The sequence below is a fragment of the Pelodiscus sinensis genome, unplaced genomic scaffold (genome assembly GCF_049634645.1).
Source record: "Pelodiscus sinensis isolate JC-2024 unplaced genomic scaffold, ASM4963464v1 ctg60, whole genome shotgun sequence".
NCBI lineage: Eukaryota > Metazoa > Chordata > Testudines > Trionychidae > Pelodiscus > Pelodiscus sinensis.
In genome coordinates, this window is record NW_027466001.1 from 438,221 (window position 1) to 451,192 (window position 12,972).

The 12,972-nt window shown below is 50.5% G+C and overlaps 1 protein-coding gene across 3 annotated transcripts in view; it reads right to left on the reverse strand.

Annotated features, from left to right (window-relative positions):
* TAF1 (TATA-box binding protein associated factor 1) overlaps window positions 1-12,972 on the reverse strand; it is a 135,070-nt gene that overhangs the window by 71,040 nt on the left and 51,058 nt on the right. For all 3 annotated transcript variants that reach the window (XM_075917993.1, XM_075917992.1, XM_075917994.1), the window contains exon 17: window positions 6,671-6,812. In XM_075917993.1, the coding sequence (XP_075774108.1) occupies window positions 6,671-6,812 (142 nt within the window). The remainder of the gene's footprint in view (window positions 1-6,670; window positions 6,813-12,972) is intronic.

The following is a 12,972-nucleotide window of genomic DNA, read 5'->3' on the forward strand; positions in this document are numbered from 1 at the left end:
GCTAACTCACTGCTTTATAAAGCCCTGGCCTTCCTGATAGCCCCCACCCCCTAAGACTCAGCCAATGAAGAGAGGCTTCTAGTTTTCAAACCTTAAATTAGAAGTTAACAGCTTCCAACTTCCAGCCACAGCACACAGTCCCTCAAACAAACCAACACACAAACACAAGCTCAGCACACAGCAAGTAACCCCAAACACAAACACACACTACAGACAGCCACTTACCTTACGGGTCCCATATTTACTCCTCCTTCACCTGGAGAACTCCCTCTCGAAACACCCTGTAAGCTGGCCCTGGTTTTAGTTTTCTTCTTCTCTAATTGCTAACTAATGGTTCTTATCTCTTAATACTAAAGGAAGTTACTCACCTCGTGCAGTAACTATTGTTCTTCGAGATGCGTGTCCCGTGGATGCTCCACTGTAGGTGTCGGGCTTGTCCCGGGGCCGCAGATCGGAGATCTTTTCTAGCCGTAGTCTGCCAGACCGCGCATGCGCGAAGTACGGCTCGTGGCTTTTCGCGCCGTTTGAGCGTTGGTGGTCCAGCTCCCACCAGTTCCTCCTGCCTCTTGCTCTGAAAGGCACAAAGTAGAGAAAACTCCGAAGAGGGGAAGAGGGCGGGTCGTGGAGCACCCACGGGACACGCATCTCGAAGAACAATCGTTACTGCACAAGGTGAGTAACTGCCTTTTCTTCTTTGAGCAGTGTCCCGTGGGTGCTCCACTGTAGGTGAATGTACAGCAGTAGCTCGCGAATGGAGGTGGGTTCAGAGCTAGCATGCCGTAGCTGAGGATAACACTGCTGTCGCCACTGCCGAATCGGGTATTAAGAGATTGGGGATGGCATAATGTGTAGCGAAGGTTAAGTTGGAAGACCACGTAGCAGCTCTACAGATATCTATCAAGGGAACTCCCTTGAGGAATGCAGTGGACGTTGCGACAGCCCGAGTCGAATGGGCTCTCAAAGTTGAAGGCAGTGGTTTGTTTCGCAGTTTATAACAAGTCCTTATGCACTGCACAATAGTGGAGGAGATGCGTTGAGCGGACAATGAGCGACCTTTAGTACGGTCCGCCATTGATATTAGTAGCGAGTCCACCACTCAAAAAGGTCTGGTTCTCTCAATATAAAAGGCAAGAGCACATCTGACGTCCAAAGTGTGCAGGCGCACATGTTCTGGTGAAGCGTGTGGTTTGGGATGGAATATAGGAAGAATTATTGGTTCATTGATGTGAAAACGAGAGATCACTTTGGGGCGAAAACGTAGTTGTGTTCACAATATCACCACTTGGTGTGTAAAAACCGTATAGGGGAGGAGAGACTGATAGTGCAGCTAGCTCACTCACTCTCCTCGTGGAAGTAACTGCCAACAAGAAAACTACCTTCATGGACAGGTCATGTAGATTGCATATTGCTAGCGGTTCGAAGGGTTTGCCTGTCTCAGTATTCAGGACCATTTCGAGGTCCCAAGGATCCGCCGGTTGAGTATAACGTGGATACAAGTTGGACATTCCCTTCAAGAACCTTTTCGGTGTCGGATGGGAAAATACGGAACATCCGTCGACAGGCTGATGAAAGGCTGCTATTACAGCGACATGAACTCTAATGGAAGCGCAGGTAAGGCCCGAATTTTTGAGGTATACAAGTTAGTCCAGGATACACTGTAGAGGTGTAGAGACTGGATTTTAGATCCTTTTGGAAACACCATGATGAGAAGCGTGACCATTTTGAGAGGTAAGTAGTTCGCGTAGGTAATTTTCTACTGTTTAGTAAAATGTGCTTGACAGATTGTGAGCATAACGCTTCTGATTGTTGGAACCAACTAGGTACCACGCCGTGAGTGCGAGATGGTCCACCTGCGGATGGAGCAGGGAGCGATGATTTTGCGAGAGCAGATCGTGTCAAATTAGTAGAGGACACGGAGGATGTATTGACATGCGATGGAGGTATGGATACCACATTTGCCTGGGCCAGGAGGGGGCTATTAGGATTACTGTAGCGCTCTCCCGAATAATTTTCTCCACTACCCTGGGAATCAAGGGTGTGGGTGGAAATGCGTAAAGTAGGTGACGTCCCCAGTTGTATAGGAAAGCGTCACCTTCTGAATTTCGCCCAATTCCCGCTCTCGAGCAATACTGAGGACATTTCGCATTGTGACAAGTGGCAAAGAGGTATACTAACGGAAATCCCCATCATTGAAATATCGCAGAGAGCACTGTGGGATGTAACTCCCACTCGTGGTTGAGAGAAAAATGCCTGCTGAGGGCATCGGCCGTTACGTTGTGGTGGCCCGGGAGATACTCTGCAATTAAAAAGACGTTGTGGCGATTGCACATGTTCCATAGACGTACCGCTTCTGCGCACAAGGAGTGGGATCTGGCTCCACCCTGCTTGTTTACATAATAAACGGTTGTCATATTGTCTGTAAGGACTCGTATGACTTGTCCCCGAATGACAGGAAGGAAGCGTTGGCATGCTTTGTACACTGCCCTGAGCTCCAGGAAGTTGATGTGCATCAACGATTCGTCTGGCAACCATAGGCCTTGTACTTGTTCGGGGCCGAGGTGTGCGCCCCATCCGATGAGTGACGCATCTGTTGTCAACTGCGCCCATGGCTGAGGGCGATGAAAGGGTACGCCCGACAATAGATTGTCTGGACCTGTCCACCAAGCTAGTGACTTCTTGACATGGGTGGGAACCGTTACTGTCATGTGGACGTAGCGATCATTGGGGGGGACAGATCCGTGCCATCCAATGTTGAAGGCATCGAAAACGCAACCTTGCGTGTTTGACCATGTATGTTGTGGAGGCCATGTGCTCCATAAGCTGTAGGCACCGTAGTATGGGAACCGTTGGGCTGATGAGCAAGAACTGGATCAAATCCTGCATCATCTGGAACCTTTCCATCTGTAATTACACACACTCGCGCGTAGAGTCTCGACAAGCGCCTATGAACTGTATTGATTGGTGCGGTTCCAATGAGGACTTCGGGATATTGAGAATGAGACCCAGCTCCTGGAAGACCGTGCGTGTTGTCTCTGTCACATCGCGTGCTACCTGCAAAGATTGGGCTCTGATTAAGCAATCGTTGAGGTATGGAAAGATCATTATGTGTAGACGAAGATATGCAGTCACCACGGCCAGGGTCTTGCAGAAAACCCGTGGAGCTGACGAGAGACCGAACGGCAGGACCTTGTATTGGAAATGGTCTGTACCGATTTGGAAGCGTAGGAATCGTCTGTGTGCCAGATGAATCGCAATGTGGAAGTATGCGTCCTGAAGATCGAGGGATGTGAACCAATCCCCGTTCTGAAGTGCTGGGATGATTGTAGCTAAGGTAACCATTCGAAACAGTTGTTTTTGTAAGAAACGGTTGAGGTCGCAAAGATCTAGTATCAGTCTCCATCCCCCTGATTTCTTTTCCGTTACAAAGTACCGGCCCCCTGGGCATGCGTGCCTCAACAGGGGAAACTGCTATACAAAGCTCCGATCTGCGGCTCAGGGCAACCCTTTACCTACAGTGGAGCACCCACGGGGACACTACTCGAAGAAGAATAAAAACCTCTGCCCTTGAACTCGTCCGGAACAGGCTGTATTCCTCCGACAGCGAGTAGATGGGTAACTTCTTGCCTGAGCAAGGGCTCGTGAGATGGGTCCCTGAAAAGGGACAGGGCAGGGGGAAAAGGGGGGGGTAGCGACGTGAATGGGATGGTGTAACCGAGGCGAATTGTCTGAAGGACCCATTTGTCAGTGGTGATGTAAGCCCATCGATGGAGGTACAGCCTCAGACGGTGGTGAAAAATCACCTTCGTAGCACTCAATGGTGATGGTAGGAATGGTTCTCAATCCCTCGAGTGACGCGTCAAACTTGCTGTCTGGTACCCTGTTGGGAAGTAGTTTTGGGCGGCGGACGTCTCCACTGTTGACGCTGTCTACCTCTTTGTTGGTCTTGAGGCCTATACTGAGGAGGTTGTCGTGGGGGGGGCCTCTGCCTTTGGTAGGGGGTATATCGTTTTCTACGGTATGGAGGAGTGTACATGCCCAATGTTTTTAAAGTGGTTCTGGAGTCCTTCCTCGAGTGCAGAAGTTGGTCAGTCTTATCAGAAAAGAGATTTTGCCTGTCAAAGGGTAGGTCCTCGACCTTCGACAAGAGGTCTTTGGGAGCAGAGGACCGCTGCAGCCAGGATGCTCTGCGCATAACGACCGATGTAGCAGTCGTGCGCGCTGCAGTGTCGGCTGTATCCAGGGCAATATGTAAGGCCGTTCCAGAGGCTGCGTAGCCCTCTTGTATTACAGCCTTTAAAATGTCCCGTTTCGCCTCTGGAAGATGTTGAAGAAGTGGCACAAGCTTGGCGTAGTTGTCGAAATTGTGATTCGCCAACAGTGCAGAATAATCTCCGGGGCCTGTCTCTGCTCTTCCAGAACAAGCGATAAATGAAGACCTAAAAAACAAGTTATGAAAGTTGCTGTATGCTTTGTGTGCTCACACACTGAATGAAATTTACTGCAGGCAGAGCTAATAGTGTGGTCTATACTGAACAACCAACATCTGCCACCAGAAGAGCCTGTTTTCTATTGCTTATCACTTTATCACACTATCTATTTAGGATTACATTCGTCAAGTGTTTGCCTAAAGCTGGGTGTTTTTAAAACAAACAAAATGGTTCAGCCATTTCCAAGAACAAGATTAGTGAAAAATACATTTTGCCCAAGTTAACAAAAAAAAATCTTATGACTTCACGAGAATCTCTAGTCCAGGGACAGGAAATAAGCCACAGGCAGCTTGCTAGGGATAGCCCCTGGTGGGCCACCAGAGTACTCAGAGTACGCCGGGGATGGTGAACGTATTTCCGGAGAGAACTCGGGACTTAGTGAGAGAGAAGATAATCTCCTAGATCTATGGGCAGGTGGTGCCAGCAACTGTTCCGGTGGAGAGGAAGTTGGAGTGGAGAGCACAGAGTGAGGGATTATCTCCACTGGTATTGAAGGAGTCCGTGCCGAGGTGGTCCGCGTCGTCTGAGTCGATTGTGTCGGCACAGACGACTGTCTCGGTTCCGGGGACCATCTCAAGGGGGAAGGCCGCCTCGGTGCCGGTGGACGTCCTTCTAAGGGAAGCCTGTGATGTGACGATCCTTCCAGTGCCGAAGGATGGCTCGGTGCCGGTAAGCGCATCGATCACGAGGAACACTCCAGTGCCGGTGAACGTGTAACTGGTGATTGTTGCTTCCTGGGCAGCGATGATTGATTCGGTGCCAACCGTGTAGGAGAATAAGGGTGCTCAGGAGTTACCGAGAGTCCCCGTGTCGAGGGTATCGGCGCTGTTTGTTTTGGCCGTGCCGCATGTGCCCGGGGCGAGGAGCGACTCAAAGCTGGTGATCGTGCTCGAGAATGAGCCGGTGCCGAAGAACGCTCCTGTGCTGAGGAATGGCTCGGCTCCGCAGGCAGCTTGGACGTGTGTCTTGATGCCGGGGAGCATCTCGGTGCCGGGGAGCGGCTGCATGCCGGGGAGCGTCTCGGCGCCGGGGAGCGTTCCGCACCAGCAGAGGTCCTCGAAGCCGTGGAGGTCCCTGGAAGCGGTTTGGAAACCGAGGGAACGGCTGAGACCATGGAACCAGATATTGAAGGGCTCGGAGCCGACTTACTCCGGCTGTCTTTGGGCGCCACCACAACGCGTGCGGGCGGTGCCGTTGATGTCCCTGGCTGGTCACCAGCACCCGATCGTGAGGGTGGAAGAAATCGCGTTGGAGATGGTTTCCTCTTCGTTCTTTTAGTTTGCTCTGCATGCCCCTTAGGTTGCTGGGTTTGGGGTTGCAGAGCTTTGTCGAACAAGAGGATCTTTAGGCGCATGTCCCTGACCTGTCTTGCTCTGGCTGTTAGCTTGGAGCAATGGGGACATTTTTGGGATATGTGGCCTTCCCTGAGGCACCTGAGGCACAGGGAACGGCCATCAGAGGCAGGCATTGCCTCGCGGCATTTGCCGCACTTCTTGAACCCCGGCATTGAGAAAGAATAAACTGACTACTGAAGAAAATTTTTTTTTTTTTTTTTTTTTTTTAAACGACTAGAACTATCAACTATACAAAGAACTATAACTATAACTTTTTAAAACTATGTATATAACAACTGTTGGTAATCTCTCTCTGTCTTTGTGAACAGGGTTCACGAGAGAGACGTTGACCCTCCGCGGCCGAGGACGGTCAGAAGGAACAGGCGGGAACCGGACCACCAACGCTCAAATGGCACGAAAAGCCACAAGCCGTACTTCGCGCATGCGCGGTCCAGCAGACTACGGCTAGAAAAGATCTCCGATCTGCGGCGCTGGGACAAGCCCAAAACCTACAGTGGAGCACCCACAGGACACTGCTCGAAGAAGAATCTGTGGTTTTCCAGTTTCATACATGTTCAGCTCCCTCTTTGATACTGATCTACACTCTGCCTCTTTCTGTTCCCACCCCTCCCATTTTTTTCCTCCTCATCTCACACCCTCCCCCCCATTTATTTTGGTTCTGGACATCCAAACACTACAGTCATCTGAAGAAGTGGGCTGTGCCCACAAAAGCTCATGATACCGTCTACATATTTTGTTAGTCTTTAAAGTGCTACCAGACTATTATTTGTTTTTTAAATTTTTACTGTTACAGACTAACTTGGCTAGTCCGCTGAAGCTCTAGAATACCTGTTCGTTTAAAGTCAGCACAAAGCTTCAGCCGCTTTCGGATGCTGCTCTCAGAATGGGAAGGAAAAGCCTTCTTGATATCCTCCATGCGAATTCTCCGGGGCCGGTCTCTGCTCTTCCAGAACAAGCGATAAATGAAGACCTAAAAAACAAGTTATGAAAGTTGCTGTATGCTTTGTGTGCTCACACACTGAATGGAATTTACTGCAGGCAGAGCTAATAGTGTGGTCTATACTGAACAACCAACATCTGCCACCCGAAGAGCCTGTTTTCCATTGCTTATCACTTTATCACACTATCTATTTAGGATTACATTCGTCAAGTGTTTGCCTAAAGCTGGGTGTTTTTAAAACAAACAAAATGGTTCAGCCATTTCCAAGAACAAGGTTAGTGAAAAATACATTTTGCCCAAGTTAACAAAAAAAAATCTTATGACTTCACGAGTATTTCTAGTCCAGGGACAGGAAATAGCCACAGGCAGCTCGCTAGGGATAGCCCCTGGTGGACCACCAGAGTTTTATTTACCTGCATTCTCCACAGATACTTGAAACTCCTTTTAGCCCCAGATCACCATTCCTGGCCCATGGGAGCTGTAGGAAGCGGTGCAGACCAGGATGCTGCTTCCTGCTGTTCCTATTGGCCAGGAATGGTAAACCACAGCCAGTGGGAGCTACAAGTGCCCACATCTGCTCAGGTGCAGGTAAATAATGCAGCAGTGGCCCACCATAGGCTAAAGTTGATGAACCACATCTGATTCATGGGCCAGTTATTGCCAATTGCTGCTCTAGTATCTTGATGCCAGAGAGATAGTGGGCTTCAAGGTGGATGTTGTGGATGTGGCAGAAGTCCCTGAGACAGAGCTTCTTGGCAGCAAGCTTATGAATGCAATCCCCCTTGATTGCTGATGTAGAACATCAAGGCTGTGTCTGTGTTCCCTTTAATCTTTTCCAGCCATGTGCAGATTTTCTTCTATTCATATGTAGGGAAAAAAATGTGCACCATGGCACAGAGCTTGGTGGCACCTAAATCTTTCCTGAGCAACCGCACAAGCACCCAGGTTAGAGGGAACACTGGCCATGTCTTCTGTGAGAACTCTTATCACTGTGCCTGCCAGACAGACCACTCTGAGTTCTGTTTTGTGCATTATCTCATCTGGGGACACACTTTGGGTCTGAAGACCGTTGATGTGTGCGCCCCTGCCAAGGTCCGAGGCATCCAAGACCAGCTCTCTGGAAGAAATGGGGGGTGGCAAACGGAATTCCATCCCGTATCTATCATTGAAGCAAGACAAGTACCACCAGAGAAACAGTGACAATCTTTTCCAAGGGAACCCTGGTTTGGGAATAGGTTGGTGCCAGTTATTGCTGCAGGGGCCACACGTGGCACTTGGAATGGTAGACCTTCAACGTATACGCCACCATGCAACCCAGTAGGTGAAGACACATCTTGGCCACCAAAGGAAACATGGAAACTTTCACGAGACGGCCCATCAGGACTTAAGTCTGTCTATGGGCAAGAATGCCCTAGCTTGGATCAAAGTATGTGGCCTTCAGGTCGAGGGTAGCAGACCAACCTCCAGGATCCATGGAGGGAATAATGGAGGCCAGGGAGACAATGTGGCATTTTGACTTCTTTAAACACCTGTTTAGGTCCCACAGGTCCAGAATGGGACCCAGACCAACCATAGTCTTCAGGATTAAAAAACCACCATGAATAGAAAGCCCCATTGCAGTATTTGAGCAGAACTTTCTCCACCACCCATAGTCAGAACAGCCTTGATCCTCCTATTATCCAGGATGGGTAGGAATGGTGTCCCTAGCCTCTCTGTCAGCAGATAGGAATGGGCAACAGAGATGGATGACTTGGTTATTACCTGTTCTGTTCACTCCCTCTGGGCATCTGACATTGGCTACTCTTGGCAGACAGGATACTGAGCGAGATGGACCTTTGGTCTTGTCACGAATCATGAGTACTGTGAATGGTTAACACGAGTGAATCAACAGCAAGTTAGCTGAAGAGAGGCCATGCAAGAGCCCCAGAGGATTATGGGTTTGTTTACAACTTTAAGAAAAAAGGACTCTAAAATTAAAGAACTGTGTATGTGGCTAAGGCAGCGTTTCCAGAAAAGAAAAAGTAACAAGGGAAGAATCTAACCAAGGACAGACCATTGTTTCTCACTCATGGTGAGGCAAGCAAAATTGGGTGGTGCAGAAACTGGGTGCTTCTGGATCAGTCGTGGCCCCACAAGTTGGAGTCCACTGATTCAGCATATTGGGGTGACATGCACGTCGGACTTCCGCCTCAACAAAATTAACCAACATAACCTGGAGTCTGGCCAGCCCCAGAGGTGGGGGAGGGGTGTGTGTGTGTGTGAGAGAAAGAGAAATTGGATTAAGAATTAGATTTAGATTATTAAGTATACCATTTAATTATTGCTTGTAATGCCTTTTCATGTCTTTTAATGCTGTTTTAATTGCTTAGAACTAAATACACATATACAGGGCCCGACAAATGCACTCGCCCGTGGCGAGTAGATTTAATCAGCTGGCGAGTGCAGAGGCAGACTGGCCTGGTGGGCGGTTGTGACCGGCTGGCCAAAGCCCACACGACGAGCGGCACGGCCCCATCCGATCTGCCGGCCGGGCGGAGGAGCGGAGTGCCGCCGGGAAGGGGGAAGCGCCGTGATTCTCAGCACCGGGCATGAGCCAGAGGGTGGGATGCCGGCAGACGCCAGTATGCTGGCGTGACATGGCCCCACTGATTTTAAAGGGCCGCGGCTGCTCAGCTCTGGTTGAGTGGCCCCGGGAGCTGGTTGTGGCGCAGCCAGGCCCCACCCCGCCAGCTCCAGTCCTGCCATGGCCCCAACCCCGTCGCCGGTGACAGACCACTCCCGGCTGACCACCCAGCTCACTGCACCCGCCCCGCGCCCTTTTGTCTCCGTGCCGCCCATTCCCCACGCTACCCCTGCACCCTGGATCCCCTGCTCTACCTCTTCCCTGCAACTCTCTGGCTCTGCGCTGCCCTTGCACCCTGCTCCCCTCCGATCCCTGCCCCCCCCAACTCCGTGCTGCCCATTCCCTGCACTGCCCCAGATCCCGATCCCTCTGCCCCTGCCATTCCCTGTGTCCCATTCCCCGTGCCTCCACCGCACCCCGCGTCCCTCTGGCTCCGTGCCTCCCATTCCCCGCGCCACCCCTGTACCCCCCCCCCCACTGTTCCCTGCACCCCCTGTGGGTCGGGAGTGAAGGGTGCTTGCCCATAGGGAGTGGCTGGACAGGGCAGGGAAAAGGCTGCTGTGACCCAGCAGCGAGTGAAAGGGGGAGTTCACTTGAAGCGCTTTTGCCTTTATGGAAAAAAAACAAATGAAAATGCTATTTGCTATTTATAGGGCTAAAATGCCGGGACAAAAATGGAAAAAAAAACCCATTGCAAAATGCAAACGTGTAAAAGACAACAAAAAAGGGGGGGGGGGGGGAATGTTTTGCTTGGGGCAGCAAAAAACCTAGAGCTGGCCCTGGGGGAGGGGAAGGGACTGGACTATGGGGAGGGGAAAAATATGGGGAAGAGGCTTGTGCTGAAGAGGACGGAGATGGAGAAAGGGGAAGGCACCAAGGGACAGGGGTGGCGGAGAGACAAATGCCAGGGGGCCAAGTGCAGACAATGAGGAAAAGGGCAGGAGGGGAGGTGTCAGTGGGAGGGGAGACAGGGTGATGCTGGGAGAGGAGAGAGTAAGGGCACTGGGAGCTGGAGGGGGGGTTGTGCTTGGAGAAGGCTAGAAAGAAGGGGTGGGCATGAGGAAGGCGGGGATGGAGCAAGCCAAGTATGAGGGCACAGGGGCATAAGGGGAACAGAGGCAGAGGGTGGTGAGCATCGGGGAAAAGAGAGCAAAAGGGGCAGGGGCAGTGAGGAAAGTGCTGGCACCAGGAGGGTGCAGGTGCCAGGGGATTGTGGGGGTGAAGCAGAAGGGCAGACACCTGCAGGGGAGGGACCAGCACCAGAGGAGAGAGGCAGGGCAGGTGTGTAGAGGGAGGTGTTACGAGAGGGGATGAGGAGGGGTACCTCACGATCAGAGTGGGGATACTGGAGGAGTGGGCACAGGGGGGGAGAGAAGAGCTGGTGGAAGGGGGCAGGTCTCAGGAAGGCTGAGGGCAGTGAGAAGGGCAGGAGTCAGGACAGCAGAGGAGGGTGAGGGGTTGGGGGGCAGCAGGCACCAGGGGAGCTGATGAAGCAAGGGGAGGAGACACGGCAGCAGAGGGAAAAGGTAGAGGTTTATAAGATATTTATTAATAACTTTGGTGTTATTTATTAATAGCTTATTAGTAATTACTGTTCTTATTCTTATTAGGAATTTATGCTATTAAAAGAACACTTTGGGGGGGGTCCCTTTTTTGTCTGGCGAGTAGGGTTTTCCAGAATTTGTCGAGCCCTGTACATTCTATATTATATATATAAATAAAATGTATGTGTGTGCGTGAGAGAGAGAGAGCTTTTAAAACTGCTCCTGAATAGCTATCAGTGGAACAGGTTTGAGGAAGAAGGAGACACAGTTGCCAGAGAAGAAACTGGATCCAAAGGACAGTCTGGATATGTCTAGACTACATGCCTCTGCTGACAGAGGCATGTAAAATAGGCTATGCAACATAGTCAATGAAGCGGGGATTTAAATATCCCCAGCTTTATTAAAATAGAAATGGCCGCCAATCTGTGCCGGCTCAGCTGATAGTCAGCACAGCACGAGAGTCAAGATGCGGATTGGTCGACAAGGGAAGACTTTGTCGACTATTCCTGTGAACCACATTTCACAAGGCATAAGGGAGCGGTCAACAAAGGCATTCCCTGTTGACCGATCCGCATCTTGACGATCAGCTGAGCCATCACAGTGCGTTGGCCATTTTTATTTTAATGAAGCCGGGGATATTTAAATCCCTGCTTCATTGACTATGTTGGGCAGCCTATTTTACATGCCTCTGTCAGCAGAGGCATGTAGTCTAGACATACCCTCTGGTATATCACCCTTCAGTGTATCCTCAAAACGATTTCCTGGCTCACTGTTTGGAGTGGGTTGAGTCCTACTAGGTGGAGTGGCTCACTCAGTTGGGGCCTGTAGCCTTCAGTTTTCTTGGCAGCCAGCACCTGATGGGGCTGGCTCTCTTGAACCAGAGGCTGCTGAAACAGGAATCGTTTATGGTCAGGGCCAGGAACATACAGCACCAGAATCTTTAGGGTGGTGTAGAAATCCTTAAGCCTTTTTAACTTTGTGTCTATTTACTCTGCCAACAGGCACAACCATCAAAAGGGAGGCCATGCAAGGACTGATGAACCTCGGCTGACAGGCCGGAGAAGAGCAGCCAGGATATGGATGATGCCATGGTGTACCCCACAGAGTCTGCCATACTTGAAACCGTTGAGGGGGCTGCTCTGGCAGCCGTCATGCTATTTTTCAGAATCACTTTAAACTTCTTTCTGAAACCTTCAGGGAGTGATTCCTTGACTGTAGCCAAGATCTGCCACATATTAAATTTGTAGCAGCCAAGGTGGGTTTAGTGATTTACCACCTTTAATTTTGCTGACTGGAGGATGAATACATCTTGCACTCAAACAAATCCAGTTTTAGGAGTCTTTGTTCTTTGGCATTGCCCCTAGTTGCTTCTGCCTTTCCTCCTGGTTGAGCACCTCAACCACTATGAAGTTAGGGCTGGAAGGAGCATATAGATATCCATGGCCCTTTGTGGGCACAAAGTTTTATGGTCAGCTCTCTTAGAAAAGGAGCGCAGGAAGGAGGGAGTTTGCCAGAAGGCGTCAGTGTTTTTCAAAACACCTTCATGCTGAGGCAAAGCCACTCTGGCAGGCACCAAGGAGCTCAGAACATCAAACAGAGCAATGGCCAGCTCCTCGATCACCTCCTCAGACAGCCCCACATTACAGGTGGCCTGTTTTTAAAAAGTTCCTGATGTGCTTTCACATTACCTTGTGGGAACCAGGTGAGGAGGACTAGTAATGGCCTCATCCAGTGAAGACAGATGAGGCGAGTGCCAGGATCTCTGCATCCCAAGGAGTACATGGTAGCACTAGCATCCTTTAAACTGTGCAGCCTAGAGTCAGTCTGCTCAAAAAACAGCCCTGAGCCTTCAAACGTGAGGCCTTGCAGTGTATACTGAACATCAAAGTGGAGGCCCAAGGCTTGACCCCACTCTAACCTGTGCATGACTATGCCTGTTGAGAAGGAGTGGACCACAGAACCCAAGGTGGCCTCAAGAGCCAATCTTGCCATGGCCTTTCCCTCCTCCAACAGGTCAGTAAAC